Source organism: Chrysemys picta, chromosome 24 (assembly GCF_011386835.1).
Source record: "Chrysemys picta bellii isolate R12L10 chromosome 24, ASM1138683v2, whole genome shotgun sequence".
NCBI classification, from domain to species: domain Eukaryota; kingdom Metazoa; phylum Chordata; order Testudines; family Emydidae; genus Chrysemys; species Chrysemys picta.
The window spans coordinates 3987468-4012095 of record NC_088814.1 but is presented as its reverse complement, the minus strand read 5'-3'; the positions used below and the strand labels follow the sequence as shown (position 1 = coordinate 4012095).

Below are 24628 nucleotides of genomic sequence, written 5' to 3'. Positions count from 1 at the left end.
ACTTGGCCAAGGTCACCCAGGGAGCCAGGATCAGAGCCCAGGAGTCCTGATGCCTAACCCCCCTTGCCCTAACCCCCAACCCCCACTCCCTAGCAAGCTGTGGGGCTAGAACCCAGGTGTCCTGCTTGCCCACGCTCGTACCCTACCCTGCCCCCACCTTCCCATCCGGGGACTGGGAAAGAACCCAGGCGTCCTGCAGGAGCAGGGCCGTGACGCTGCAGCCAGGAGCGTGCCGGCCCAGCAGCCTCCCCGGGGCCAGCCTGTCTGCATTGCCCGGGACACTCAATGGATGCTGGGGTGACACGTCCCCCCCCATAAATTACCTTGGAAGAAGCCCCGGTTCTGCTGCGTGCTGGGCTCCGCGGCGTGGCCAGGAGCCAGGCTGCCAACCGAGGCGGGGACGCATGAAATACAGTGCCCTTGTGGGTCCTCGCAGGCTCTTAGCACCCGGACTCCCCCCCCGGGCTCCTGGGGTTGTTGCTGTTAGCTCAGCGCTGCGAGGCTAGGATGGTGCAGACAAGTGCTTGGCTAATTCCCCCCACGTACTGATTGACACCCCTCTGCCTGCCCCCCCCCCCCTCCATCCCAGACCCGCCACACGAGCCCGTCCCCTCCTGGGTGCCATGCACTCTGGGCAATGCCCCTCACTCCCACCCTGGCGTCCCCTGCTCTTCCAGCCCCGGGCACCTCACCCTCCCCCCCCCCCCCGCAGCTCTGCTGCTGCCCCTCCAGTCCCACCCCCCACTGGGCCAGTCCTGCACTGGGGTCCCTGCCCCTCCATCCTGGTTTGAAGCACCCACTGCTCCCCCCACTTATAAAACAGCTGTGCAGCAAAGAGTTCCCAGGGCCAGGCAGCCCCAGGTGCTTGTCGCATCCGACCTGGGCAGCAGTATAGCCTAGCAGTTAGAACAGGAGCATGGGATGCTCTGAGGGACATGTGAGCTAGTGGATATAGCAAGGAGCCAGGACTCCTGGGTTCTAGGCCCAGCTCCAGGAAAAAGCATGGTCCAATGATTAAAGCAGGAAAAAATCCATCTTTTCCCAGGGCTAGGAAGGCGCATTGCTCTGTGGTTAGACTAGGGGACTATACACCAGGACTCCTGGGTTCTATTCCTAAGGCTGACACTCCAAGCCAGCCCCAGTGACCGTTCCCAGCTCTAACAGCCACCCAAGTCTGTCTCGCTGCTCCATGCCTCAGCTTCCCCACCCAGAAGGGTGCTGGAAGAGCCTGTGTGCCCTGGTGAGGGGAGGGTGTCTGAGGGGTGGGCAAAGGGCACGTCCCAAGCTCATGGGCTAATGACAGGGCACAGGGGGGTCCCTTTGCAGCAAGCCATCCCCACTGGCACAGAGACAAATCACCCAACACAGCTGTGAATGCGACATAGTAACATTTAATGTGGAACTGGGTGGGCCAGGCCACTGGCCGAGCTCTCATGCATTCTCTCTGTACAGGTGCTGCGCCGCGCCCCTGGGGCCAGACCGGCGCCGAACATTATTGCTTAGGTGAGTTGATCTGGGAGTGGGGCAGATTCCCCCCATCAGGCTGCAGTGATTGTGTGTGCACATTGGAGGGAGGGGGTCGTGGCTGGTGCCAGGGGGACCTTGCCGAGGAGGTGGCCCTGCAGGGCACCAGGATGGAGGGAAGCCCAGGGATCTGCCCGGAGTCGGGACCTGGGAACCCTTCCCCAGCAATCTAGCACTGAATGGCCCCGAGTTAGGGAAGGAGTCACCCCGCCCAGGAGACAAGCTCTGCCCCATGTCTGTGCTCTGTAACGCCCCCAGTGCTCCAATGACAACCAGACAGAGCCAGGGGGAGGGGGAGGCCGGGGGTGTCGACCCACCTGAACCACAGCCATGGGGAGGGGCTGCAGAGATGAGCTGGGGGTCGGGGGCTGCACTAAAGGGGGGAGTGCAGAGCAGAGACGGGGGCTGGCCTCAGGCCAGGGAAATGGCTGACGGTGTTCACGGCCCGCCAAGGGGCAGGGATGGCAAAGCCCATGGGGGAGGGAGGAGGAGCTGGCAGTGACCCTGGATAGGCCAGGAACGCCCTGGAGAGAGGGATGGGTCCCTCGTGCTTTGAGTCTCCCGTGGATCTGGCCGAAGATTCCTGAGGTCGGGTAAATGAGTCCATGGAGGAGCCACCGGTGCCGAAGAAACCAGGGAGGCAGAGCCAAGTCATGAGAAAGCCCCCCCCTCGGTCCCACAGAAGATGCAGGCCTGCCCCTTTGCTTTGACATGGACGATTCCGGCCCTGAGTGGTTAAAGGACAAACTCACGTGGTTTCCGAGAGGTCCCATGCTTTAACTAACACACGGAGACACGCACAGACAGACAGACGCTACACACAGTCCACATGCCCCTCCGAGCCACGAGGCCGGCCAGGAGCTGTTGGATTTCCACACGTTCTACGCATGCGGGACGGCGTGGGCAGCAGTGTCCTCCTACCGGGAGCCGGGGGGCACTATGAGCGATGGAGGCCCCCTCCCTGTGGCATCCCGGCCGGCTGGATCTGGAGTCGTCCTCCTGCAGCCGGCTCAGGGCTCAGTCCGGGGAGTGCTGCCCGCCAGGGAAAAGACAGAGACAGGGATGGGGCGAAGGGTTAGATGCAGCTGGGAGAATCTCCTGCCACTTGCTGCGCTGTGGGGCTATTGACACACATGCTGCTGGGGAATCCGTTGCCCCTGCTACAAAAACAAAGCCGGAGGGGGTAGGATCAGGCAGGCTCAGCCTAGACAGGAGGGTGGGAATTAATCCACCACCTGCTTCTGCCCTCTGCTGGCCACCGAGATGGCAAAGAGGATGGCATTAGTGCCAGCCTGGGAGTAGTCACCCTCAGAAGAAACCCCTCCGAGTCCAGTGTGGAAACTATATTAGCCGAGGTGCTCCTAGCACAGGGAAGCGGTGAGGGGCAGGCTAGTGAGTGCTGGGCTGGGGCGGGCTACAGAGGCCCCATCCCCGTTGCCGGGAGAAAGAGGGTCAGACGACTCAATTGCTCCCTTCAGATTTCCGTCAGGGCGTCGGCGGGCACCAGGCCTCGTTTCTTGCCGCTGGTCACCTTGAGGAAGCCCTCATTCTCCTTGCTTTTCCCCACGCCGACGCAGATCTGAGGGACAGAGAGAGAGAGAGAGAGAGAGAGTAGGGCATGACGTCAGCAGGACCCAGGCATCCGGCACAAGCCAGCTGAGAACGGGACACACTCGACACATGCCAGAGCCAGTAGCATGCAGCCTCCCCCCCACACGCCCATCGGTGCCTGAGCCAGAGATCAGGAGCCCGCGGAAGGGCTGGTCCTTTGATCAAGCTGTAAAGGCTAATTGCTGTGCTGAGCTCCGCAGGGCGGGAGTTCAGGTCCCGGGGCGGGTGATACAGTCAGATGCCAGGGGGAGGAATGGAGTAACCGGGGCCTAGACAGAGAACGAGGGGCCCAATTCTGCTCTCGCGCTCAGCGATGTAAATGGAGGAAGGTACCACAAGAAAGCAAATCTGCTAGAAGAAATGCTTTGAACTCTGAGCTGTCTTTTGAACACACACACACACACACACACACACACACACACACACACACACACACACACACACACACACACACACACACACACACACACACACACACACACACACTCTCTGTCCCTCGCCCACCCCGGCCTGGCAAGATTGACTCATTCCCTGCAGCAACGGAGCGAGCAGGTGGCTGACGCCAGCGAAGCGCTGAGCGCGGGCGAGTTTGTGCCATCAAAGCCCAGGTCCCGGCTGCCAAGTAACAGCTTCAGACATGAAGCCAGCAGGGTCCAGGCTGCTGCTCCCAGTGCCTGGCCTAGGTCTGGCTCGCTCTCAAAGCCCAGCAACCATCCTGCTTTGGGCTCTCGCCTGTCCCCTGGGCTGCGGGCGCTGGGCAGAGACAGAAACGTCCCCCCAGCAAACGTCCCTCCACTCGGAGCCAACAGCGAAACGAGATGCGGTAGCGTTGCTTTCTGGGCCTGGATCCCCAGCTGGGGCAAATCGGCTTCGCTCCATTGAACTCAACGGGCCGGATCCCTGGCTGCGGTGAATCCGCACGGGTGCATCAGAGTCAACAGGCCTTGGGTGATCGACCCACCTAAAGATCCGGCCCAAGGTTCCTGCTCTACGAGGCTCTCGTGTTCCAGTTCCGGACCCCAGGAGACCCTCAGCTGCTTAGTTTAACAGCAGGAGCAGCAAGCCCAGCTGAGCGGAGCGGAGGGAGGGGGCAGCCCCTTTCCAGACAGGGAAAGGGGTCAGGAGCCTTCCTAGGGGCCTGGAAGAGCCCTGGGCCCCCCCACAGCAGATCATCTGGGAAACTGCCACAGAGCTGGACTGCAGCCCAGGGCTTGGTCCGAAGGGTCTGTACCCCCCCCCCCCCCCCGGCAGCTCTCGGCGAAGTCTCCAGCCCAAACACTCGGGCCCCCGCGTGCATCTGACAGGCGCCTCGGCCCGAGACGGGCTGAGCCAGCTGTTGGCTCTGGGCGGCAGGACGGCGGGCGGCAGGGACTGGGGCGCAGCAGGAGGTGGAGCATGGGGACAGGCGACACACCTTCCTTTGGGGAGGCTCAGGGATCTGCCGCGGCCTGGGCTCGGCTCCAACATCCCCCGGAGAAGAGGCAGGGCGACCGCCCGCGGCCCCGGGAGCTGGAGGGGCCGGAGCACATGGAGAGTCCCGGTCCCGGATCCATGGCAGCCTCCTTCGAGCGCCAGCGTCCCAGGGGGGTGGGAGGCGAGACTAGACCCACTGGCCTCGGGGACATCTAAGCACGTCGCTGGCCTCCCCACTGGGGTCACCTGCACCCCGCAGCACAGGTCCTACACTCCCCACCGCACAGATCCCCACCACTCTGCCCCCCAGCACAGACCGCTCTGTCCCCCAGTACAGACCCCCCAATGCCCCCAGCATAGACCGCCCAGCACAGACCCCCCGTCCTGCTCTGTCCCCCAGTACAGACCCCCCAATGCCCCCAACATAGACTGCCCAGCACAGACCCCCCGTCCTGCTCGGTCCCCCAATACAGCCCCCCCAATGCCCCCAGCATAGACCCCCACCAGCAGACACCCCGTCCCACTCTGTCCCTCATCACAGACTCCCCCCACCTCCTTCCCCCCCAGCCCAGCCCCCCCTTATTCTGCAGCCCAGCCCAGCCCCCCTCTGCCAGCACAGACTGCCCCGCCGAGACCTCCCCTGCTCTGCCCCCCAGCACTGCCCTCCCCAGCCAGGCCAGACCCCTCCCCAGCACAGCCCCCCCCCCATACCTGGCTCTCCTTGAGGCTCATCTGTCCCTGCTCCTTGTTGCCGTAGAAGGGCCGGCAGCACTTCCAGACGCTCTCGCCCGGGCGCACTCTCTGCACGAAGTTGGCCGGGAAGAAGCCCACCCGGTCGCCGATCTTGCCCTGCAATGGCAAGTTGGGGGCGTGAGGTCGACGGCCCCCCGGACCCCGCCTGCCAACCGTCCCCCCGCTGCCCCGCCACATGGAGACCCCTGGGCTGGGCACAGGGCCGACGCCAGCAGAGCCCCAAGACGCCCATAGCTTCTGGCTGGGCTGGGCTCGGAGCAGGGAGCTGGCGGCTCTGGGCTCCAGGACCAGGGGGGCAGATGGGTCAGTGCCTCTACGGGGCAGCCTGGCGCCCCCAGCCGGCATTGCCTTGAGCTCCAATTCCCAGCCAGGCCGGGACCCCAGCCCTCACGGTCAGCGACTCCATGGCCCGTTACCCCCCCCCATCGCCTGGTCGCGCTGGAGGGTCCCTCTTGGCATCACCCGCCAAAGGGGGGCGTGGCCAGTTTAACCAGGGGAGGAGGACCTGGGGGCGGGGGGGTGAGGACCTGGGGGGTGTGCGGAGGGCAGGCCCCAGAGAAGGAGCTTCCCAGGCAGGGGGGGATGGGAGATGGGAGGTTGTTAGACTGCGGCTCCATCGCCTGGGAGAGTTCAGCTGCATCTCACACACACAGCGCAACACTAGTGCCGCCCAACACACACACACAGAACACCACCCAACACACACACAGCGCTGCCCAACACAGACACACACACACCACACACACACACACACAGCGCTGCCCAACACACAGCGCTGCCCAACACACATACACCACACACACACACACACACAGAGCACCACCCAACACACACACAGCGCTGCCCAACACAGACACACACACACCACACACACACACACAGCGCTGCCCAACACACACACACCACACACACACAGCGCTGCCCAACACACAGCGCTGCCCAACACACATACACCACACACACACACACACACACAGAGCACCACCCAACACACACACAGCGCTGCCCAACACACACTGCACCGCCCAACACAGACACACACACACAGCGCTGCCCAACACACACACACAGCGCTGCCCAACACACATACACCACACACACAGAGCCCAACACACACACACACACACACACACATGGCGCTGCCTGACACCTGCCGCCCCCCCTAACACGTTAACACGGGGCGGCCGTGCCAGGCGAGGAAGGGCAGGAAAGCAGCGCACCCGGCTGAGGCCTGTGGGGTTTGCCCCCGACCCCACCCTGCTGGCAGGGGCCAGGCCCAGCCACGCGTCTCGCACCCACGCTCAGAGCTGCCACGTCAGCTGGGGGGTCCGTCCCCATGGCAACCGGGAGAGGCAGCCCAATGTGCGTGTGCCCGTGCGTGGAGCCGGGCGCCTGCCCACCTGCTCCGGGGACGGGGCACAGCAGGGGGGACTCGGCCTGCCAGGGCGATGGGGGGGGGATCTCACCCAGGACGGGGGGGGCGCCAGTGAAGCCCAGGGGGGCAGGGACCCCCGCTGAGTGCAGGAGGCGACACCAGGGTGAAGGGGGTGTCGACCCCGGTTCCCAGTCACCATGTCCCGAGTTAACCCTTCCTCCCGCCCCAGCCCGGCTCGATCTGCCCCTGCACCCCCCCACCATGCCCCCCTGCTCGATCTGCCCCTCCATCCACCCCCCCCCTCAATCTGCCCCTCCCCCCACTCGATCTGCCCCTCCACCCCTCCGATAATGCCTACACCCCCCCCCTCGATCTGCCCCTCCACCCTCCCCACCCCCCACGCTGGATCTGCCTCTCCACCCCCCCAATCTGCCCCTCCCCCCAGTCAGTCTGCCCCTCCAACCTCCGCCCTGTGCCAGGGGGGCTACATGTGAGGATGCTGCAGCATCTCGCTGGCTGGCTTCCGAGATAGATTTATGGCCCCATTTATTTCCTTCCCAGCCGCTCCTCACTGCTGCAGAAATGCGGGAGCCCTGCCCCCAGCTGGGCCAGCCAGGGGGAGTGGAGCAGAGCAGGAGGTTGCTTTGGGGGACTGATGTGGCCTTGGGGGGCCCCTTTTTGAAATCTCTGCCCTTGTTCTCCAAGACCCCAGAAACCCCTGAGCCCTCCCTGCCCGCCCCCCTGCTGTCCCTCAGCCTCTGCACCCTCCCCGACCCCAACCCCTCCCGACCCCCAACCCCAACCCCACAGCCCCTCCCCACAGCCCCCAGGCGCGCTCACTGACCTTCCACCAGTCTTCATTGGAGTCATCGACCAGCATGATCCTGTCTCCGGGTCTGGGGGGACAGAGATAGGGGACAGGGTGATGTTAATCGGGGGGGGAGGGAAGATATGCCAGCCCCGTACAGCCTCCCGTCCCCGCATCATTGCCCACCACAGGGCAGCTGGCGAGGAGACTGCTGCCCCCCATTCTCCGCCCTGTGGCCGGGGTGTCCTACCAGCACCACCCCCAGGGCAGCCAGGGTGGGTTTCGCTGTGCCGAGCCTGGAGCCGAGACCCTGGCGCATCGGCCTGGCCCAACCCTCCCCCCGCCAGCCCATTCAGAGTCAGTGAGGGGCCAACACCAGTCCCCACGGGGACTCAGGGCAGCCCCCCCTTCCCCCTGGCTTCAACACGCCTGGCTCGCAAGACCCTCTGCCAGCGCGCTCTGCCCCCATGCTCATAGCTGCCCCCTAGGGGACGGGCACTTACTGCAAGGGCAGGTCATTGTGCTCCTGGGGCAGGAACTTGTAGAGAGCCACGTAGGAGTACATGGGGGAGACGTCCTTCCGCGAGGAGCCCCCGGCAGCCTGCAGCGAAGGACAGCGAGGGCCCCGAGCCCAGAGTCACAGCCGGCCAGGGATGGGCCCGAGCTGGACTCACATTCCCCACGGCCTGCGCCCATCGCCCACGGCCACTCACTCCATCGCCCACGGGCCGTGCCCCATCGCCCATGGGCTGTGCCCCAGCCCCATGCCCCAGCCCTATGGCCCGCGTCCCATCGCCCACAGCCATTCACTCCATCGCCCACGTCCCGCACCCATCGCCCACGGCCACAAACCCCGTCGCCCACGGGCCGTGCCCCATCGCCCATGGTCCGCACCTCAGCCCCATGCCCCAGCCCTATGGCCCGCGCCCCATCGCCCACGGCCACTCGCCCCATCGCCCGCGGCCAGTGCCCTCCTGTGCCCCAGCCCCATCGCCTACACCTGTGCACTCCAGCCCCATTGCCATGGGCCCGCGCCCCATCCCCACCCACACGCCCTGGGGCAGGGAGCTGGTCAGGTCGTCCTTTGGGGTCCGAGGGCACCTCAGGGAAGCAGGGGATCCCCACCCCAGGGGCAAGTGGAAGGAGTCAGGGCTGCAAGGAACAGGAACGGAGCCGACTCAGAGTCAGTTGAAGGAGCCAGTCGTGGCCCTTGGGGGAGGGTCTGGGGGCAGCTCAATGCAGCTGGTGGGCTTTAAGGGGGGTCTCAGGTGACACTGGAACCGGCTCGGGGCAGCAGGAGGACGTGGGAAGGGGCAGCGGGGACACGGGAGCCGGCTCGGGGCAGCGGGAGGACATGGGACGCGGCGGTGGAGACACGGGAGCCAGCTCGGCACAGCAGGAGAACCTGGCAGCGGGAACATGGGAGCCGGCTCGGGGCAGCGGGAGGATGTGGGATGGGGCAGCGGGGACACGGGAGCCGGCTTGGGGCAGCGGGAGGACGTGGGATGGGACAGCGGGGACATGGGAGCCGGCTCGGGGCAGCGGGAGGACAAGGGATGGAGCGGCGGGGACACGGGAGCCGGCTCGGGGCAGCGGGAGGACGTGGGAAGGGGCGGCGGAGACACGGGAGCCGGCTCGGGGCAGCGGAGGCGCCTGGGGAGCGACTGTGGGGGAAGGAGGCCGGGGTTAGCTATGGGGGGACCAGGGGGGCAGCTCACCTCCTGCTCAGGGCTCTTCTCCTCTGAGCCTGGACTTTCGCCCTCGGGGGGGGCCGTGAATGCTGAGAGAGATGGAGACAATCAGCCGGGCTGGCTCCCCCGACAGCCCCACGTCCCCGCCCCACGGCCAAGGCCCTGGAGGGGGGGAGCCGGGTGTGGGCTCTATTAAAGGGACAGCAGCCTCCCCGCCCCATACCCCTCCCCACGCTTACCGCTGTCACCGTGGCTCTCCTCCGCGCTGCCGTCTGCGTCCTCCCCGGCCTCGTCCTTCTCATTCTAGGGAAGACGGAGACACCGGAGGTTGGGCGGAGACTGGATGGGCTGTTCCAGCACCGCCCCCGCTCCTCCCCAGCCAGCTGCACCCCTCTCCCCCAGGAATCTCCCATCCCCGAGTGCCATCCTCGCCCTCCTCTAGAGGGTCCAGCCGAATGCATGTCACCCTCGCCCACCCCAGAGTCAGGATGGGCTGTAACAAGAGCCGAGGCGGATTCTCTCTGGAGGCTGCTGGGCGCAGACAGACCCTGCGTGTCTCTCTGGCCCCCAGCCTGTGCTGTCCAGTGGCGCCGCATGGTGGGGGCTCCGTGACATGCCCGGGCTCGGCTCAGTGCCCCCGTCCTGCCCTGGCACATACCAGGCTCCTGGTGGGCGACTCCGAGGTGCTGCTGAAGCTGGAGCGGTTCAGGTGAGCCAGCGAGGTGCCGTAGCGCAGTGTCTCGTAGATGGGATCCACCCTCCCGCTGGGGCCTGTGGAGACGGGGTGGGGTCAGGGATGCCAAGCCAGCCTGTAACCCAACCATGTGCTGGGAGACCCTGCACCAGGGGGAGGAGCTTACTACATAAGAGGGAGGAGCTTGTGACATAAGGGGTGCGGCTTAACACTGGTGGTCCTAGGATCCCCTTAACCCTTTCTCCTTGCAAGGGCTGTAATTAGGGTGACCAGATGTTCCAATTTTATAGGGGCAAGTCCAAGATTTGGGACTTTGTCTTATATAGGTGCCTATTACCCTTCCACCCCCATCTCGATTTTTTGCCCTTGCTATCTGGTCACCCTCGCTGTAATCCCCCTCCCTTCCCCCCCCGAAGGGATCAGTAGCCCAAGAACATCCCTGGGGTCCCCCCTACTGCTCCAGCACCACCCACAGAGACCCCTTCCCAGAGCCAGTCACGCCCCCTGCTGCAGCTGGCATTTGGTAGATCCCGATAAAGGGAACCTGAGGATTCGTATGGCTCAAGACCTCCCCACCCCGCAACTACTCCAGTGGGACGGGGAGGGGGGTCTCACCTGCAGGGGGTGACTCCTTGGAGCTGTTCTGCTGATGTTCCTGCACCAGGAGGGGGGAGCTGAAGTTGCGCCGGAAGGAGGTGGCCTGGCAGGAAAGGAAGGAAAGAGGGAGAGAAATGTAACCGGGACTGGGGATGGCGGACAAGCCCCTCGGTCTGCCTGTGGCCCCCTCGCCAGCGGGGCACCCACCCACCCCACTGCTGTGGTAGCCAGACTCAGGCACCTCCAGACCAGCCTCACTTCCCCCCGCCCCCCGAGGGGCCAGAAAGATACAACCAGGCACATGGGGGCGGCAGTTTGACTCGGAGTCAGGACTTGAGCTCCCAGAGCAAAACTCCTGGCCCGGCTGAGCCACTGTAGCGCCCCGCGCTTGGCAAGCAGCGGTGCCAGCAGGGGGCGGTAGCGTTCCGGGTCTGCAGACGTGCACGTGGGTGTGATGTTCCGGCCAGTAGAGGGCAGTGGCGTGCACCCAGCTATCCTCCCGCCAGGGACAGAGGAGGGTGATGTTGCCCCCCCACTCCTGGGACCAGCTCGGCGGGCGCTTACCGTCTTGCCGGGACACTGCTGGTGCGAGACCTCCTCCGAGCACCACAGGTGCACGCTAACCTTGCACGTTTTACACCGCAGGCCTTGCTTCGAATTGCCTGCAACACACCAAGCACGCACAGGGGGTGGGTGAGAGAGGCCCCAGCCCCGGGGGTGGGGATGGGGCAGGGGAAGGATGTAGAAAATCCCCCATGGGGGTCTCACTGTGGGAGAGGCACGAAAGCAACCAGGATTCGGAGCAGAGCCAGACCTTGGGGTGAGACCCGGGAAGGAAAGGGCAGGATCGGAGTCCTGTGTACATTGCGGGGCGGGTGTGGAGGGGCGGTGTCAGAAAGAGCCCCACCCAGAGGGGAACCTCTCTGCAAGCTCAAGGAGGGTGAGGAATGAAGCCCAGAGCTGGAATAGCAGGGGGGCTTCAGGGCAGGATTGAGGGGCATCAGCAGATCTGGATGGGGATGGGGGAGCCCAGGCTGGAAAGCAGGGGGCTGTGGGCTGGGATCAAGGGGCAGAGGCGGAGCTGGATGGGGATGCAGGTGCCCAGGCTGGGAAAGCAGGGGGCTCTGGGCAGGGATCGGGGGCATTGGCCGAGGCCGGAGTAGCAGCCTGCCCTGGGAACGGGGTCCCCGCGGCACCCACCTACGATGAGCTGGTGGCACATCTCACATGGGCTGTGCTTCTTGAAGACGTGCTCCTGAAAGCTGTGCGTTCGCATGGGCTTGAGGGGCGCCAGGGCCCGGTGGCAGGCGATGGGCGAGTGCTCGGCCCGGGGCAGGACGGCCTCGGTGGGCATCGGCGGGGGGGACGGGGGCGGCAAGGGCGTCGGGGGGCTCAGAAGCACCTCGCAGGGGAGTTTGAGCTCGCTGTTGGATCGCAGGAAGAAGTTCTCCACGCTCTTGCTACGCAGGATGGTCTTGAGGGACAGCGAGCGCTTGAGCCTCTGCATCTGGGGGGGAAGCAGAGCAGAGACCCAAGGAGCGTCACGAGGCGGGGGCAGCACCGTGCACGGGGGCTCTGACTGCTGCCCCCTACCCCACCTCCACCCTGAGCCCAGCCTCTCAGCCCAACTCCCTCTCTCTGCGACCCCCCTCCCGGGGCTGCGTCCTGCCAGGGTCCCCCGGGAACGGGCCCCAGGGGCGTCGCTGCCCAGCTGGTAAACACTCAAGAGGGGGTGTGAATGGCCTGGAGCAGTTGGGGGGTGCTGGAAATGGGTCATGGAGCCTCCTCCCATGCGGGTCCCAGCCCATCTGACAGAAGGGGGGAACCGCAGGGTCAGGGGGTGTCTCTGTCCCATCCCAGGCACCCCCAGCACCACAGCGGGGCCAGTTGCCCCCCTTGTTGGCTGGGGAGTAAATGGGCCATGGAGGCCACGCTCGCCTCTCATGCTGGGGGGGGGAGGGGGTCCTTGTGCTGAGGCACATAGGCGGGGGGGAGGGGGAGAGATGTGCCAGCCTTAGTCACCGGGCCATGGAGCCCACCAGGGCTGCGCAGAGTCATCCCCCCCCCCCGCTTTGAGCTACTGATCCAGTAACCCCGGGGGGGGGGGGGGAGGCATGGGAGGGCACCAACCTCCAGCCATGGCTCTGAATCCTGCTCTCCGGGCCGGAATCCCCCCCACCAGCCTCCGGCGGCAAAAGCCGTAATGTGGGTTTGAAGATGTTTTTGCTGAATCTGTTAATCCCCCTCCCCTACAGAGCCAGCACGAGGGCAGGGGGAGGAAGGCTGGGGGGCAAAAGAAACCCCACGTGGTGATGTTGGGGAGGCGCCAGCCCTCCCTCCGCTGCAAAGGCCTCTCCCTTCCCCCCTCCACAGAGGAATGGGTTAGCAGGTCCTGCCTCCCCGGCTTGCACCCCTCAGTTCCCATCCCTTACCCCACCCCGTCCCCCTCAGCCCCCTGCTCGTGAGGTACAGCTGATCTACGTAGGGCTGCAGGGACCCCCGGCCCCAGCATCTGCCCACGGGCCAGCCGGGATCTCAGCGCTTCCTGCACCCCAGAGCAGGCCAGGGACTCAGCCCCACGCATTTCCCAACCCGGCTGGGGCTCTCGCCTCCCTGGGAGCCAAGGCAGGTGCAGAGCCAGGATCCAGCTCTGAACCTTTAGGAGACCGGCTGTACCTGCCAGGGATAAGGCAATCCCACCGATAGCCCCACCCCCACCCATAGCTCCACCCCCACATCCCATAGCTCCACCCCCATAGCTTCCACTGGCTCCTCCCTTTTTCATCTCAACCAAGGGTTAAAACCCTTTGGGGCACTAATATTATCACTCATAGCTCCACCTCCTCCCCTTAGCCACACCCACCTCCCATGGCCACACCTCCACCCTTTAGCCACACCCACTTCCCATGGCCACACCTCCACCCTTTAGCCACACCCATATTCATGGCTCCCTCCTTTCCCATATGCCTTTTCCCAACCCCACTATGACAGCCTCACTCCTCCCCCCCCCCACATCCCTTGGGGTGCAGGATCTCCCCAGCCCAGTGACTGCTCTTCCCACAGCGACACAGGCCCCGAGTCTCCTGTCTCTCCCCAGCACGTCTGCCCCGGAGGCCGCTCCGGGCTGCACGTGGGTCCCCAACCCACGGGATAATAAACCAGGAGAGACACCAAGCACAAGGCGATTAGCCCCAGACAGGACCTGACACACACACAGAGCCCGGGGCTGCCGGCAGCCGGCCGAGGCCGCAGCTCTGGAGCTAATCGCCTGGAAGCCTGGTGGGAATCCAGCTGTTCCGATTCTGGCTGAGCCCTCGCTCCCCGGGGCCCTGTCTGAATGGGGATCGAGGGACCCGGTGTGGAGATCACCCGCTCACCCGCAGCATCACGGGATCTGGGGTGCAAGCAGCCAGCGAGGGGGGAGACGCAAGACTGGGAGTCAGGACTCCCGCCCAAGGAACAGCCAGCGTGAAGAGCACACGCTCTAGCCCTGCGGGACTGTCCCCCCCCATCTGTGTGACAGCACAGACTTCGCCGGCTAACCTCACCTGTGTCTGGTAAGTGCTTTGAACCCCCGGCCACACCCCAAGGCAGGCGCCACATGGGGCATCACGTCACTGTCGGCACAGATCTGGGTCATGCTGTTGCCTTGCTGCGTGCTGTGTCGGGGGAGACCCCTCCATGAGCCGAGCCCTGCGCCATTTGAGCTCAGGGGGAATCCCCATGAGCTGCTGCCAGTACAGGGCTCGTGACACACAGTTGAGCAGTGCTGATCCTGTCGGGTGGGGGTTACTGGGGGCTCAGACACAACTGCCAGCTCAATACAATAGACAGGCCCTTTCCTAGCCTGCTGCCACAGGATAACAAGCCAGACACAGCCCCAGCGGCTGAAGCAAGGGCAACACGAAATAATCCCTCGCTGGGGCTGAGGTTTCAGACTGGCTTCCAATGAGCCTGGCACCCAGATCCATCCCGCCACTGACTCGGTCTCTTGTCCTTCATTTATTCAAGATCTGGCACAGTCCCTGGCATGGGCTTGGCAGAGCCCACGTCTGCCTCGGCCACGCCGGCTCACACCCAGGGACCCTGGGGCTCTGCAGAGGAGGTGCTGGAGCTCCAAGGCTGGGCGCGTGGGTGCTGCGACAGGGATCTTCGGGGCACGGGGTCCCAGCACCCGTCACCCCCCAGAGGCAGGCCCATGCTGTTCTCTGCCCGCCCTGGCCAGCGTGGGGCTGCAGGGCAGGGCGCTCGGCTCGGTGGGGGAATCGCACTGGGAACAAGGGAGAGGCTGGTGACCACCACTGCAAAGGAGCTGCGGGGCCAGGCTTTGGGACAGGAAGGCGCGAGGATCACAGGATGCCCAGGGGGACGGGGAGCCGCCAGGCTAACCTGGCACAGCCACGATTTCTGGGCTATTCCAGAGTCCCCCGCCCGGCTCACCGAATCTCAGCTGTGCCAGGGAGCTCCGAGGGAGGGTCCCCTCTCACCTCCCATGACCACCAGAGCCACATAAGGGGCTGCGTCACCTGGTCAAAGCAAGGCAAAGGGCAGCAGGACTCCTGGGTTCACGTCCCAGCTCCGTGGCTGTTTTGCTGGGGATCTGGAGCAAGTCCCGTCCCCCACTCAGTGCCTCAGTTTCCCCATCCATGAGACGAGTGAGGAGCTTTGCAAAGCACCCTTGAGAATGGACCAGAGTTACAGCCGACATGCCCCGGACCTCATCCTGGCACAGCTCCCGGGAGGGCCATGGTGGGAGGCACAGAACCCAGCACGCAGATGGGAACAACTGGCCGAGTTTGCAGGGCCATGCACTCAACTTGACGGCATTTCTCCGTCTGCCACACACTAGTTCTTGACCGCTGCATCTGGTCAATTCCAAAATCGCAGGCAATGTTCCAGGCATCTGTGGCCAAACCCCTGTTGATTTTGGGTGGGACAGAAGAAAACCCAAAGGGAGACCGTGGGGGACACATGGAGCTCCTGCCGCCTGACGAGCACAGACACAAGCACCTCAGCTCGGCTCATCCTCCCAAGAGTCTAGCAAGAGCTGACACCCTGAATGATTTACCCCTCCCCCAAATCATAATGGGGCAAATGGGGGGAGGGATTGGGGGCACGCACAAAGGGCCCCTGCCAGGGGAGGGGAGAAGATTGGGAGAGGGGGGCAAACAGAGCCCCTGGCATGGGTGGGAAGGGGGAAATGGAAGGCGTGGGGGGAACATACAGAGCCCCCCCGTCCCCGGTCACCCAGCACTCCCAGCCCCCCTCCCAGCTCCCTCAGCCCTGGGGTACATCCTGGGGGGGGGCAGGGGCACCCCTCCCCCCAGGGCAATATGCTTTGGGGACAGATCAGGAGCTCCCCAAGGGCACAAGACAGGGGGCAGCTCTTGGCTGAAATGGGGGGTCTCTCTTTCTGGTGCAGTGACCCCCCCACTCTCCCCATCTCCCTCCCTCTCTGCTAGCTGGAGCTCTGTGCTCCCTCCCCCTCCCCGGGGGGCAAAGCAGCTGTGGGGTGGGCAGGTGGCCCGTGTGCCAGCTGAGTCAGAGGGCACTGCCAGCCCACGGGAGGTGGGTGGGCAGGCCCGGGGGTCTGCTCCGTCACCATCTCCAGACGGCTCTGGTCCCAACTCGGGGGGGGGGGGGCGTTGGCAGCAGCGGGCAGGGTGCCCGGGAGAATGCTCTCAGGCAGGATAATGGCATGACGCTTGGCTGGCATCCCGGTCCCTCCTCGGGGAACAAAAGGTGATTAACCACGAGCACGGGGACTCGTCAAGAGATCTTAATTAGACTGGAGCGGGGGGAGATGCCAGCCTGGGAAGGGGAGGGGTGAATGCCTCCTGCCCCACCCCCCAGCCCCAGGCTCTGCTGATGCCCCCCCATCCCGACTCTCGTGTACCCCCTCTTCCTGCTCCCCTTTGGGGCCATGGACTGGATCCCCAGCTGGTGTGAACAGACCCCGCTGGAGTCGGGCTCAGCCGGTCATGGGCACCCACGCAGGATTCTGCCCCCTGCCCATGGCACCTACTCCACCCCCCCCCTCAGCCTCCATCAGAGAGCATCTCTCCCAGCCTGGATCCTAGATCCCCCCCCATCCCGCCACCCTGTGCCCCCTCTTAGAGCAGCCCCACAAGCTCCGGGGCTGCATCTCTAAAGAGCCGGCGCTGACGAAAGGACAATTTCCACCCAGATGGAAGGGGGACAGCAGCTCACCAGTCAGGGTCTGCCCCCGCCTTTCCAAAGCCCCCCCCTTCCCCTGCAGGTCGGGATTGAGGGGCATCAGCAGAGCTGCAGGGGGACAGGGTTGAGAGAGGAGGTGTGTGTGTGTGTATGTGTGTGTGTGTGTGTCGGGGGGGGGGGTTAGCCAATCACTCCCCTACATGATGCTCAAGTGACGGGCCCATTTCACTCTTTCAGTGGTACTAAACTGATCCCCCCTGTGCTTTGGGGGTTGGGGTTAAGTCTCCGGCGAGCCCGAGGGCTGCTGGCGCTGGTTTGCTATTGCGGGGGGCACCCTGTGGCAGGGTCGCATGGTGGGTTGTTATTGTAGGGTTGCTGTCGAGGGCTGGGCGCAATTCCCTGCTTTGTTTATGGTAGGGTTGCTCCTGAGTGCTGGGCTGCTCTCATGGGTGCCAGGCTGGGAAGGTGGGTGTCTCGGGGAGGACAGTAAGTGACAGTGAGGACGCAGACCCCCCCCCCCAAAGATGATCCCTCCCTCGCCCGCCCATGCCCCTTTAATTGGATGCTTAGAAAAAGAGCTGGCAAAGCCAGATTCAAAGCCGCCATCTGAGGATGCGAGAGACATTCACGAGGCCGTGGCAGGGAGGGAAGGGCCGGGAGCCATCCACAGCTCTCGCTTTTATCCCTCCGCCGCTCCCCTGAGCTAGAAAGCCCGATATTCTCTGACACCCGGCCCTACCCCGAGCTCTATTTTTAACCTGCCCTAGATGCCGCTGCACAAAGCCGCTGAAAAGGCAGCAGGTGCCGCAGTTCAGAGACGGGATGAGCCCAGAGCGCTGCCCCCTCAACCGCCTTCCCAAAACCTCTCCCCCCCCCCGGAAACGTAACTGCCCCCCCCACCTGGCACCTGCCCCTTGCAGGGGCTGACCCCTACACCTTGGTGCCTGAAGCGTTACTGCGGGAGCTGGAGGGAGGAGCAGACACACAAACCTGCCACTAGAGGGGGCCAATGAGCCCGGACGCATCAGTACACCGGTGTGAGGGGAACGCCCCTCCTCCGAGAGACCTGGCGTCACCCAACCCACCCCACGGTTCTTCAGACAGCCGGGCGCCAGCGGGACTCGAACCAGTGGCCCCTTGAGCTGAAAGAGGAACCCATTGGGCTGGGAGGAAGTAGCAGTTGGCTGTAGTTGCTGGGGCAGCCAGCAGAGGGGGAGAGGGAGCTGCCCCAAGCCAGCCAGTGCTGCATGATGTCGAGATATTACCCGGATTCGTGGCTAGCCGGGGGGGGTGGGGAGGAGGCAGGGGAATAGCTGTTAACCCTGAAAATCCTTAATGGCAGCTCTCTGGGGCCGATTGTCTCCAGGCGGCTCGGCTCATTTCCGGGGCATTGGATGCACGGTGGGGACCCGGCCCCAGCCAGCCCCCCGCCCTGGCCCAGACGAGGCCGGGATCAGACCCCCTGCCCTGGATCCAAACTTTGGGACATTCTAGATCCAAACTCTACGGCCGGGCGTCCAACCCCAGAATGGACTAAACACCCCAGAGCCAAACGTCGGGAGATGTTCAAAACCCAGCTCCTGCTCCCAGCTTTGCGGATTGGCTCCCTTCTTGGTCATGGAGACTGATGTGACTTGCTGCACCATGTCATTCTCTCTCCCCCCCCCCCCCAAGTTCCTCCAGAGGAGCGTGAACCAGGGCACCCTCCTTGCATGCTACCTCAGCTCAGGGGAGGGGGTGGATGCCCCTCCGTGCCTCACCCTGTGCCAGCTCTCAGAACCAGGGCACCGGATTTTGCATCGTGACATTTACCGCCCGGATCAGAGAGCGTTAATCAGTCCATCCTGGGGCAGATTCACCCACTGCAGGGCAGGGGCAGCTGGCAGCAGTGGGGAAGGGAGAGGGGAAGGATCAGGCCCCTGAATTTTAACGGGGGAGAAAGAGGGAGTGTAGAGTCTCCAGCCGCTGGAGGTTTGAGTGTAGAGTCTCCAGTTGCTGCCAGGTTTGTTCTGGGTCAGAACCAGCACCAGAGAAAGCCCCCGGGGATCCTGAGGCCGAGACACCAGGGGGTCCCCCGAGAGGCCGATCCTGGCCCTGCCCCTCCCTAGCGTCAGTCGCCGCCTCTTCCCCTCCAGCCCCCATCCTGCCAGGATCCCAATACCACTGCACTGCCCCCTCCCCTGGCAGGGCTCTGGCAATATTGCCTTCCCTCTATCCCCCCCATTAGGCGCTCGCTCCCTCTCCCATTTCCCCGCTCCCCCCGGGGTACAGAGCCTGCTCCCCGCCCCGCAGAGAACTGCTCCGTGGGCTGCTGGGGGAATTTGCAGGCATCACCCTCCAGGGATCCTGGAACGCTCGGCAGCCGGGCACCATACCCACGCGGGGGGACTGGTCACAGGAGCCTCAGACCACAGACCCACCACGCCAAGAAGGCCGTTACTGCGAGGGGAGACGGTCACATCCATCGAGCTGCAGACCCCGCTCCCAGGAGGGGGGGAGGACATGGGCAGGGATTTCGCCAAGGGGTGCCCGTCGTTCTGCAGAGCACAGGGCCAGGCAGAGCACGGGGCACAGGCAGAGGGCACCAGCTAAACGCTGCTGAATCCGCAGTGCACCGCTGGGGGTTCTCATTTAAATCCCCCCTCGTCACCGGCCTTCCTGATTTCAGGGCCCAATTCCCACTGCCCTGAGCCTGACTCCCCACCATGACCTGGGGGCCCCGCTGCCCCACGTCCTCACATGGCCTCACGCTCCCCGCACCAGCACCGAGCGAGCGGCAAAAGGACCTGCCAACTCAGCCTGGCAGCCTTTGGGTCTGCGCTGTGCTCTGGCCGCAGGCGGTGCAGGGGGGCAGGAGATCGGGCCCGTGGATTCCCCAAACACGCTGCCAGGCTGCTCCGAGGCGCCGGAAGGCTGCCCGAGATGCCTACGTGCAGAGCCGTGTCTGCCCCGAAGTGGGTCAGGGAAAGGAGCGGGGGACCCTGCCTGGCAGTTGGTCTGATCTTTATAAGCCAACAGACAGGTTTTTAAATGGAGAATGAATTCGAGTGGCAGGAAAGTTTATTTGGCAGATCCAGCCCCCTTTCGCTGCAGTGGGATAAGCTACAGAAATCTCCCCCGCCCGCCCCACAGGGGTCAGCAGGCCCAAGGCCAGGGCAGGCTGGTTATTCCGGCTTCTTGCCACACCCTGCTTTCATCTGCCCCCTCTGCAGCAGCCCCCCCCCCCCCAGCTGGGATCTCCACCTCCCTGGGGAGATCAAGATCTTAAAAGGGAAAGACAATCAGGGCAGAGATCCCAGGACGGATCAGCTATTGTTTGAGCTAATTGGCAGCCTGGAGGAGTCAGGGGGCTCCTGGCCTGGCGGAGGGGGCAGCCGGGCCCTAGGGCTGCAGCAGACCTGCAGAGGGTGCCCGGGGGCGGATGCCCAGCTGGCGAGATCCCAGGGAGAAGGGGCGGGAATTTCAAGGCCCATTGAGCCCAGTTCGTCAGACTCCCATGGAGGGAGGGGAAGCCCAGCAGCCCCCAAAGGAAAGGGCCAGGGGTCTCTGCTGGGACCAGCTGCCGGGATGGGTTCCCACTAATTCGGGGTCTCTAACCACCCCCATCAGGCCCCTGCCCACAGACCCATCCCCTGACTGGCCTCCAGATTCCTGGATCCTCTTCCCAGTCACCCTCCTTTGGCAAAACTCTGCTCCCAGTTACATCAGGGGCCCACTTCCTGCCAGCCCCCCATCCCAATGGACCCCTTGGCCCTCCTCCCCTCCCCCATCTCCTTGGGGGAAAGGCCAGGGCAGAATCAATGGGACTGTGGGGTCGGCTTCCTGGGGTTCCCACCACTGCACTGAGCCAGGGTCCCCCAGATCCGGCCCTAGCATTGTGTCTCCCCCCCCCCATTCCCTGCCCTATGCACAATGTAGCATGGGGCATCGGCGCTGCAGCCCCTCACCCAGCAGGCCACCCCAAAATCACTCCCCTAGGGCAGCTCCCCCACGCTGTTCACCATTCGATGCCAGGCTGAAGGTGTGGGGGGCGGGAATTTATTCAGCACTGATCCAGCCTTTCTTTGGGGGTCCCCTGCTGGGCAGTGGGGCGACCTCACCCCCACCCCACGGAGCATTGCTGCAATAACTAGATCTGCTGGGACTCTGCCCCCCTTCCCTGCCCCCCACCCCCATGGTGCTGGGGAGTCCAGCCCAGGTGCAGCCGGGCTCTGTGGGGCTCTGGGCCCCACGCACCCTGTCCCCAGGAGGGAGTCGGAAAGGCTTTAGCTAGGGAATTAGACCCCCCCAGCCCCAGAGTGGAGAGACAGTCCCTGCCCCAAAGAGCTCCCAAATACGCTTGCCAGGAGATGGGTCCTCCAGTCAAGTCTGGCTTCCGAACACGGTTCCTCTCAGGAGTTTTAACACTCTGCTAGGGAGTCCCCCAGGTTAGTGCTCCAGAATCCACCTGCCCCATGCAAACAATGCGCCCATCTCTGTGGCATCTGATCTCGTCACAACCCTTATTTTGCTGTGTTGAGAGATGAAAATTATGCTCTAGAGTCTGTCTCCCCCCCACCACAAAATCCCCTGCCTCTGGATTGCACGCTCAGCCCCCCTCCCAAATCCACTGCCTCTAGAGTGTGTGCCCAGCCTCCCTTACGAGTCACAAACACACGCGATCCATTTTACTCCGACGTGATACCAGAGCCGAACGTAACCTGCAGCGTGGAGCAGCTCCATGCTCCACGGATCGCGTGACACGCCAAAGCTGCTGACAGCACCCTTTGCAAAAGGGAAACGAGGCCTGATTCTGTTTGCATTTACACTGGTGTAAAACCAGCGTCACTCCACTGGTATCAACGAAGCTACTCCTGATTTATACCAGTGCGAGAGCAAAATAAACTGATCACACCCTAAACTTTTCCCCATTACAATCCTCTGCTCGTGCCAGGGTGGCACTGGGGCTCCCTAGCCAAGGGCCATTGTAAAATCTGCACCCCCCCTTTTCCCCTGCAGCTCAGATGTAAACCCTAGGGGTCAGCTCACCATTACGCTACTCCAGCATTACGCCCGGGGAACTCCACTGAACTCCCAGGAGTTATGTCCAGCAAAACAGGGGTAGTACAAAGAGGATCAGATTGGGAATCCGGAGGCCCGGTTTGTGCTCCGGGTCTCGCCCTGCTGCTGTATTTGCTTGAATTGATTTGATTTGAAGCGGTGTGAACCCCAAACCCCCACATTTACATCTCCCACTGAATTCATCCTCATCTTTCCCCCCAAACCGCTTCTGATCCCAAGTGAAGGACGGGGCTCCCGCCTCTCTGCTCGGGCTGCTCAGCGTGCAAAGATGATGCCAACAAAGCCTGCAATTAAGCTGGTGGGAGAACAAGTGACATTGCTGCAGATACACACAGAGCTACACGGCCTCTTCCCAGACATCCATCCCCACGCTAAACCGCAGCAACCCTTTGGCCCTCTCGCCTCACCTCCCCCAGCCCCAAATGTGTGGCACCTCCCTCGCCACGAGAGACACCCCCTCTCCCATGCACCCACCCGCCCACGTATGATCCGGGGGGGGAGCAGAGAACCACAAACATCAGAGCAGTCCCAGATGTTTTCTTTTTAAATCCCATTTGCCTTTTAAATCGCTGAGGTCAGGAGAGAATCCAGGCTCCAGCCTGGATGCCCGGGCAGTTTTTACAACCCAGTTGTATTTCAAGCAAAACAATCTTCCCCCAATGAAGAGTTTAAGCCAAATTATGCAGCAAGAGCATGGGGAGGGGGGGGGGAATCAGCCAGCCCTCCTCGGCTTTTATCTGATTTTCTTGGACCTTGAGTTGCACAACAGGGGGGTTTTCAGCCCAATTCCAAGGCTGTGCTCACATCTGGCCAGGGAAAGCCACTGAGAGACCCATCCCCACAGCCGGCTGGTGACAGCTGACCCCAGCAAGCCAAACAACCCAAACCGGGCAGTTAGCGATTTAACTGGGGCAGGGTGACACTGGGCATCCATCATTTGGAAATCGAGCTGGGGGGCGGGGGAGCGCATTGACACCCCCCAACCAAGACGCGTCTAGCGAGGACACGTTGCGGGGGGGAGGGGGGGGCTGGGACTTTAAGTGAATGTTTGAAAAGGAGGGTGGGGGGTATACGTGCCCCGGGTCTATGGGTCGGAGAGTTACCTTCGTTTCATGGAGGCTGGAGATGGTGCCCGGGGACCGCTGGGCATCTGGGTTTTGGGGGTCATTCTCCTTTTCGGTTAGCTCCGTCATGATGCTGGTGCAAATAGGTCAAGATGGGGAGGGGGGAGAAAATCCCCCCCGGCCTCTCTGGTTTTCAAGAAAAGAATAAAAGCCCGACTGGGTGCTCCCGGGGAGGGGGGGGGCAGCCCCGGCTCCCCCTGTCCACACTTGGAAATCAAACTTCTTGATCGCCCCTTATATTAACTCGATTACAATAAATCCCCCCCAAGACGCGTAGCAAACCCCGGCCCCTGGCTTGTCCCGGCCCCCCGCAAGCCCGTCCCCGTGTAACTAAAGCCCCCGGGCGGTGCCCCGCGCTGAGCCCCGGCCGGGCTGCTCGGCGCTGGCTGCAGAGTGCCCGGCGCTGAGCGGGGTACACACGTTTGATTTAGGAGGCTGCCTGGCTCCGCCCCCTTCGCTTCACGAGAAGTTCATTAACCTCGCTCGTTCTTTGGCTATGCTAATGAGGGGGCCGATTGCCGCCTGCCCATTGGCTGCCCGGCAGGGGGCGGAGCGGCCGCTCCGCTCCCAGGCCCCAGCCCCGCTCAGAAGTTCCTTGGGCACCGTGGGAGCGGGCGGCTGCTGGCCAGTTTTAGAGCAGCCCTGGGGGCGGAGGCGCTGCCGCACCCCCCGGGCTTGAAGTTACAGTTTGGGCTTCAGTGGCTCTCAGTCCCCCGCCCCCCATACAAATTGTTCCAGTGCCCCTGCCCCGGGGGGTGCCAGTATCTTCTGTGGGATCAGGGTTTTTTCCGGGGGTATCCCCAATTCTATCCTGACCCCCCCCCCACCATCTCCCCTCAGCCACGATGCTCTTGGGTCCTCCTGCAGCCCCGCACGGTTGGACTCTCCCGGCCTTGCACGGCGGAATAGTGCAAAGGCTGCAAAGCGGGATCCCTCATGTAGGGTGGATTGGGGGCGGGGGTTGTTATGTGGAAGCATTTTCCCTTTTTTAAGGTGGAATTTTCCTCGCTGCCTGTTGTCAGCGAGAGCTAAAATCCCCCTGCGGGTGGGTGGTTTTCCTTCAGCCCCCCCTGAGAATAAGACCCATTCCTCGCTGCGCCCCACTCGCCGGTCCTCTCTGGCATGCTGCCACGCGTCAGCCCGCCCCCCCAGCCTGCTGCCTGCTAGGCCCAGCTCCCAGACATCTGCTCACACATGCAAACAATGAGCTCACGGTCAGGTTCCCAGCCGCCGCGTGGGCCTGCAGCCGCTGGATTGATGGGGGGACTGGCGGGGAGCAGGGCCCCGTGCGGTACCGAGCACAAGGCTGCGGGGCGCGAGCCGCTTTTCCTGTCTCCTTCCCATTGTTCGCTCTCCACCCGCCCCCACTCTCCCCGGCCACAGGCTTCTCTCGCTCAAGCCGGTGGCATCAGGCTGCTGATGATTTCACCGCAGGTATTCTTGGGCCTACTCGGCTACCCACCGTCTTTACTCATGCGTGAGCCACTGAGCATGCCTCAGCATATCAACCTAGCCAGACGCCGGCTGGAGCCATCCCCGCTTGGCTTTTGCTGCTTTGCCTTTCAGGCCAACATCCCAGAGAGCGTCCTTCCCTGATCCTGGCGCTCGCCTCCCTCGGCATCGCCCGTCCCCACATTACCAACAGGGTCAGCTGAGGGGCAAAGGGGGTGGAAGGGAGCTGCTCAAAGGACAGAGGCAATAGCCGCCCCTCCTCCCCCAGCAATTTGTGACTCAGTGATAGAGCCAGAACGAGCAGCCCCCCCCGGCTCCTAGCGCCCAGCCCGAGTTGCCATCCAAGTG

General features: G+C 63.6%; 1 protein-coding gene across 1 annotated transcript; it reads right to left on the bottom strand.

Annotated features, from left to right (window-relative positions):
• Nucleotides 1-1371: 1371 nt before the first annotated feature.
• STAC2 (SH3 and cysteine rich domain 2) lies at nucleotides 1372-23048 on the bottom strand. Its single transcript, XM_005301822.4, has 11 exons — nucleotides 22808-23048; nucleotides 11667-11973; nucleotides 11031-11128; nucleotides 10485-10569; nucleotides 9834-9946; nucleotides 9415-9478; nucleotides 9203-9264; nucleotides 7988-8085; nucleotides 7521-7572; nucleotides 5260-5397; nucleotides 1372-3103 (listed from the first exon to the last, which is right to left on the bottom strand). The coding sequence occupies exons 1-11, from the start codon at nucleotides 22895-22897 to the stop codon at nucleotides 2999-3001; spliced, it is 1212 nt and encodes a 403-aa protein (XP_005301879.2). The 5' UTR covers nucleotides 22898-23048; the 3' UTR covers nucleotides 1372-2998.
• Between the last annotated feature and the right edge of the window lie 1580 nt (nucleotides 23049-24628).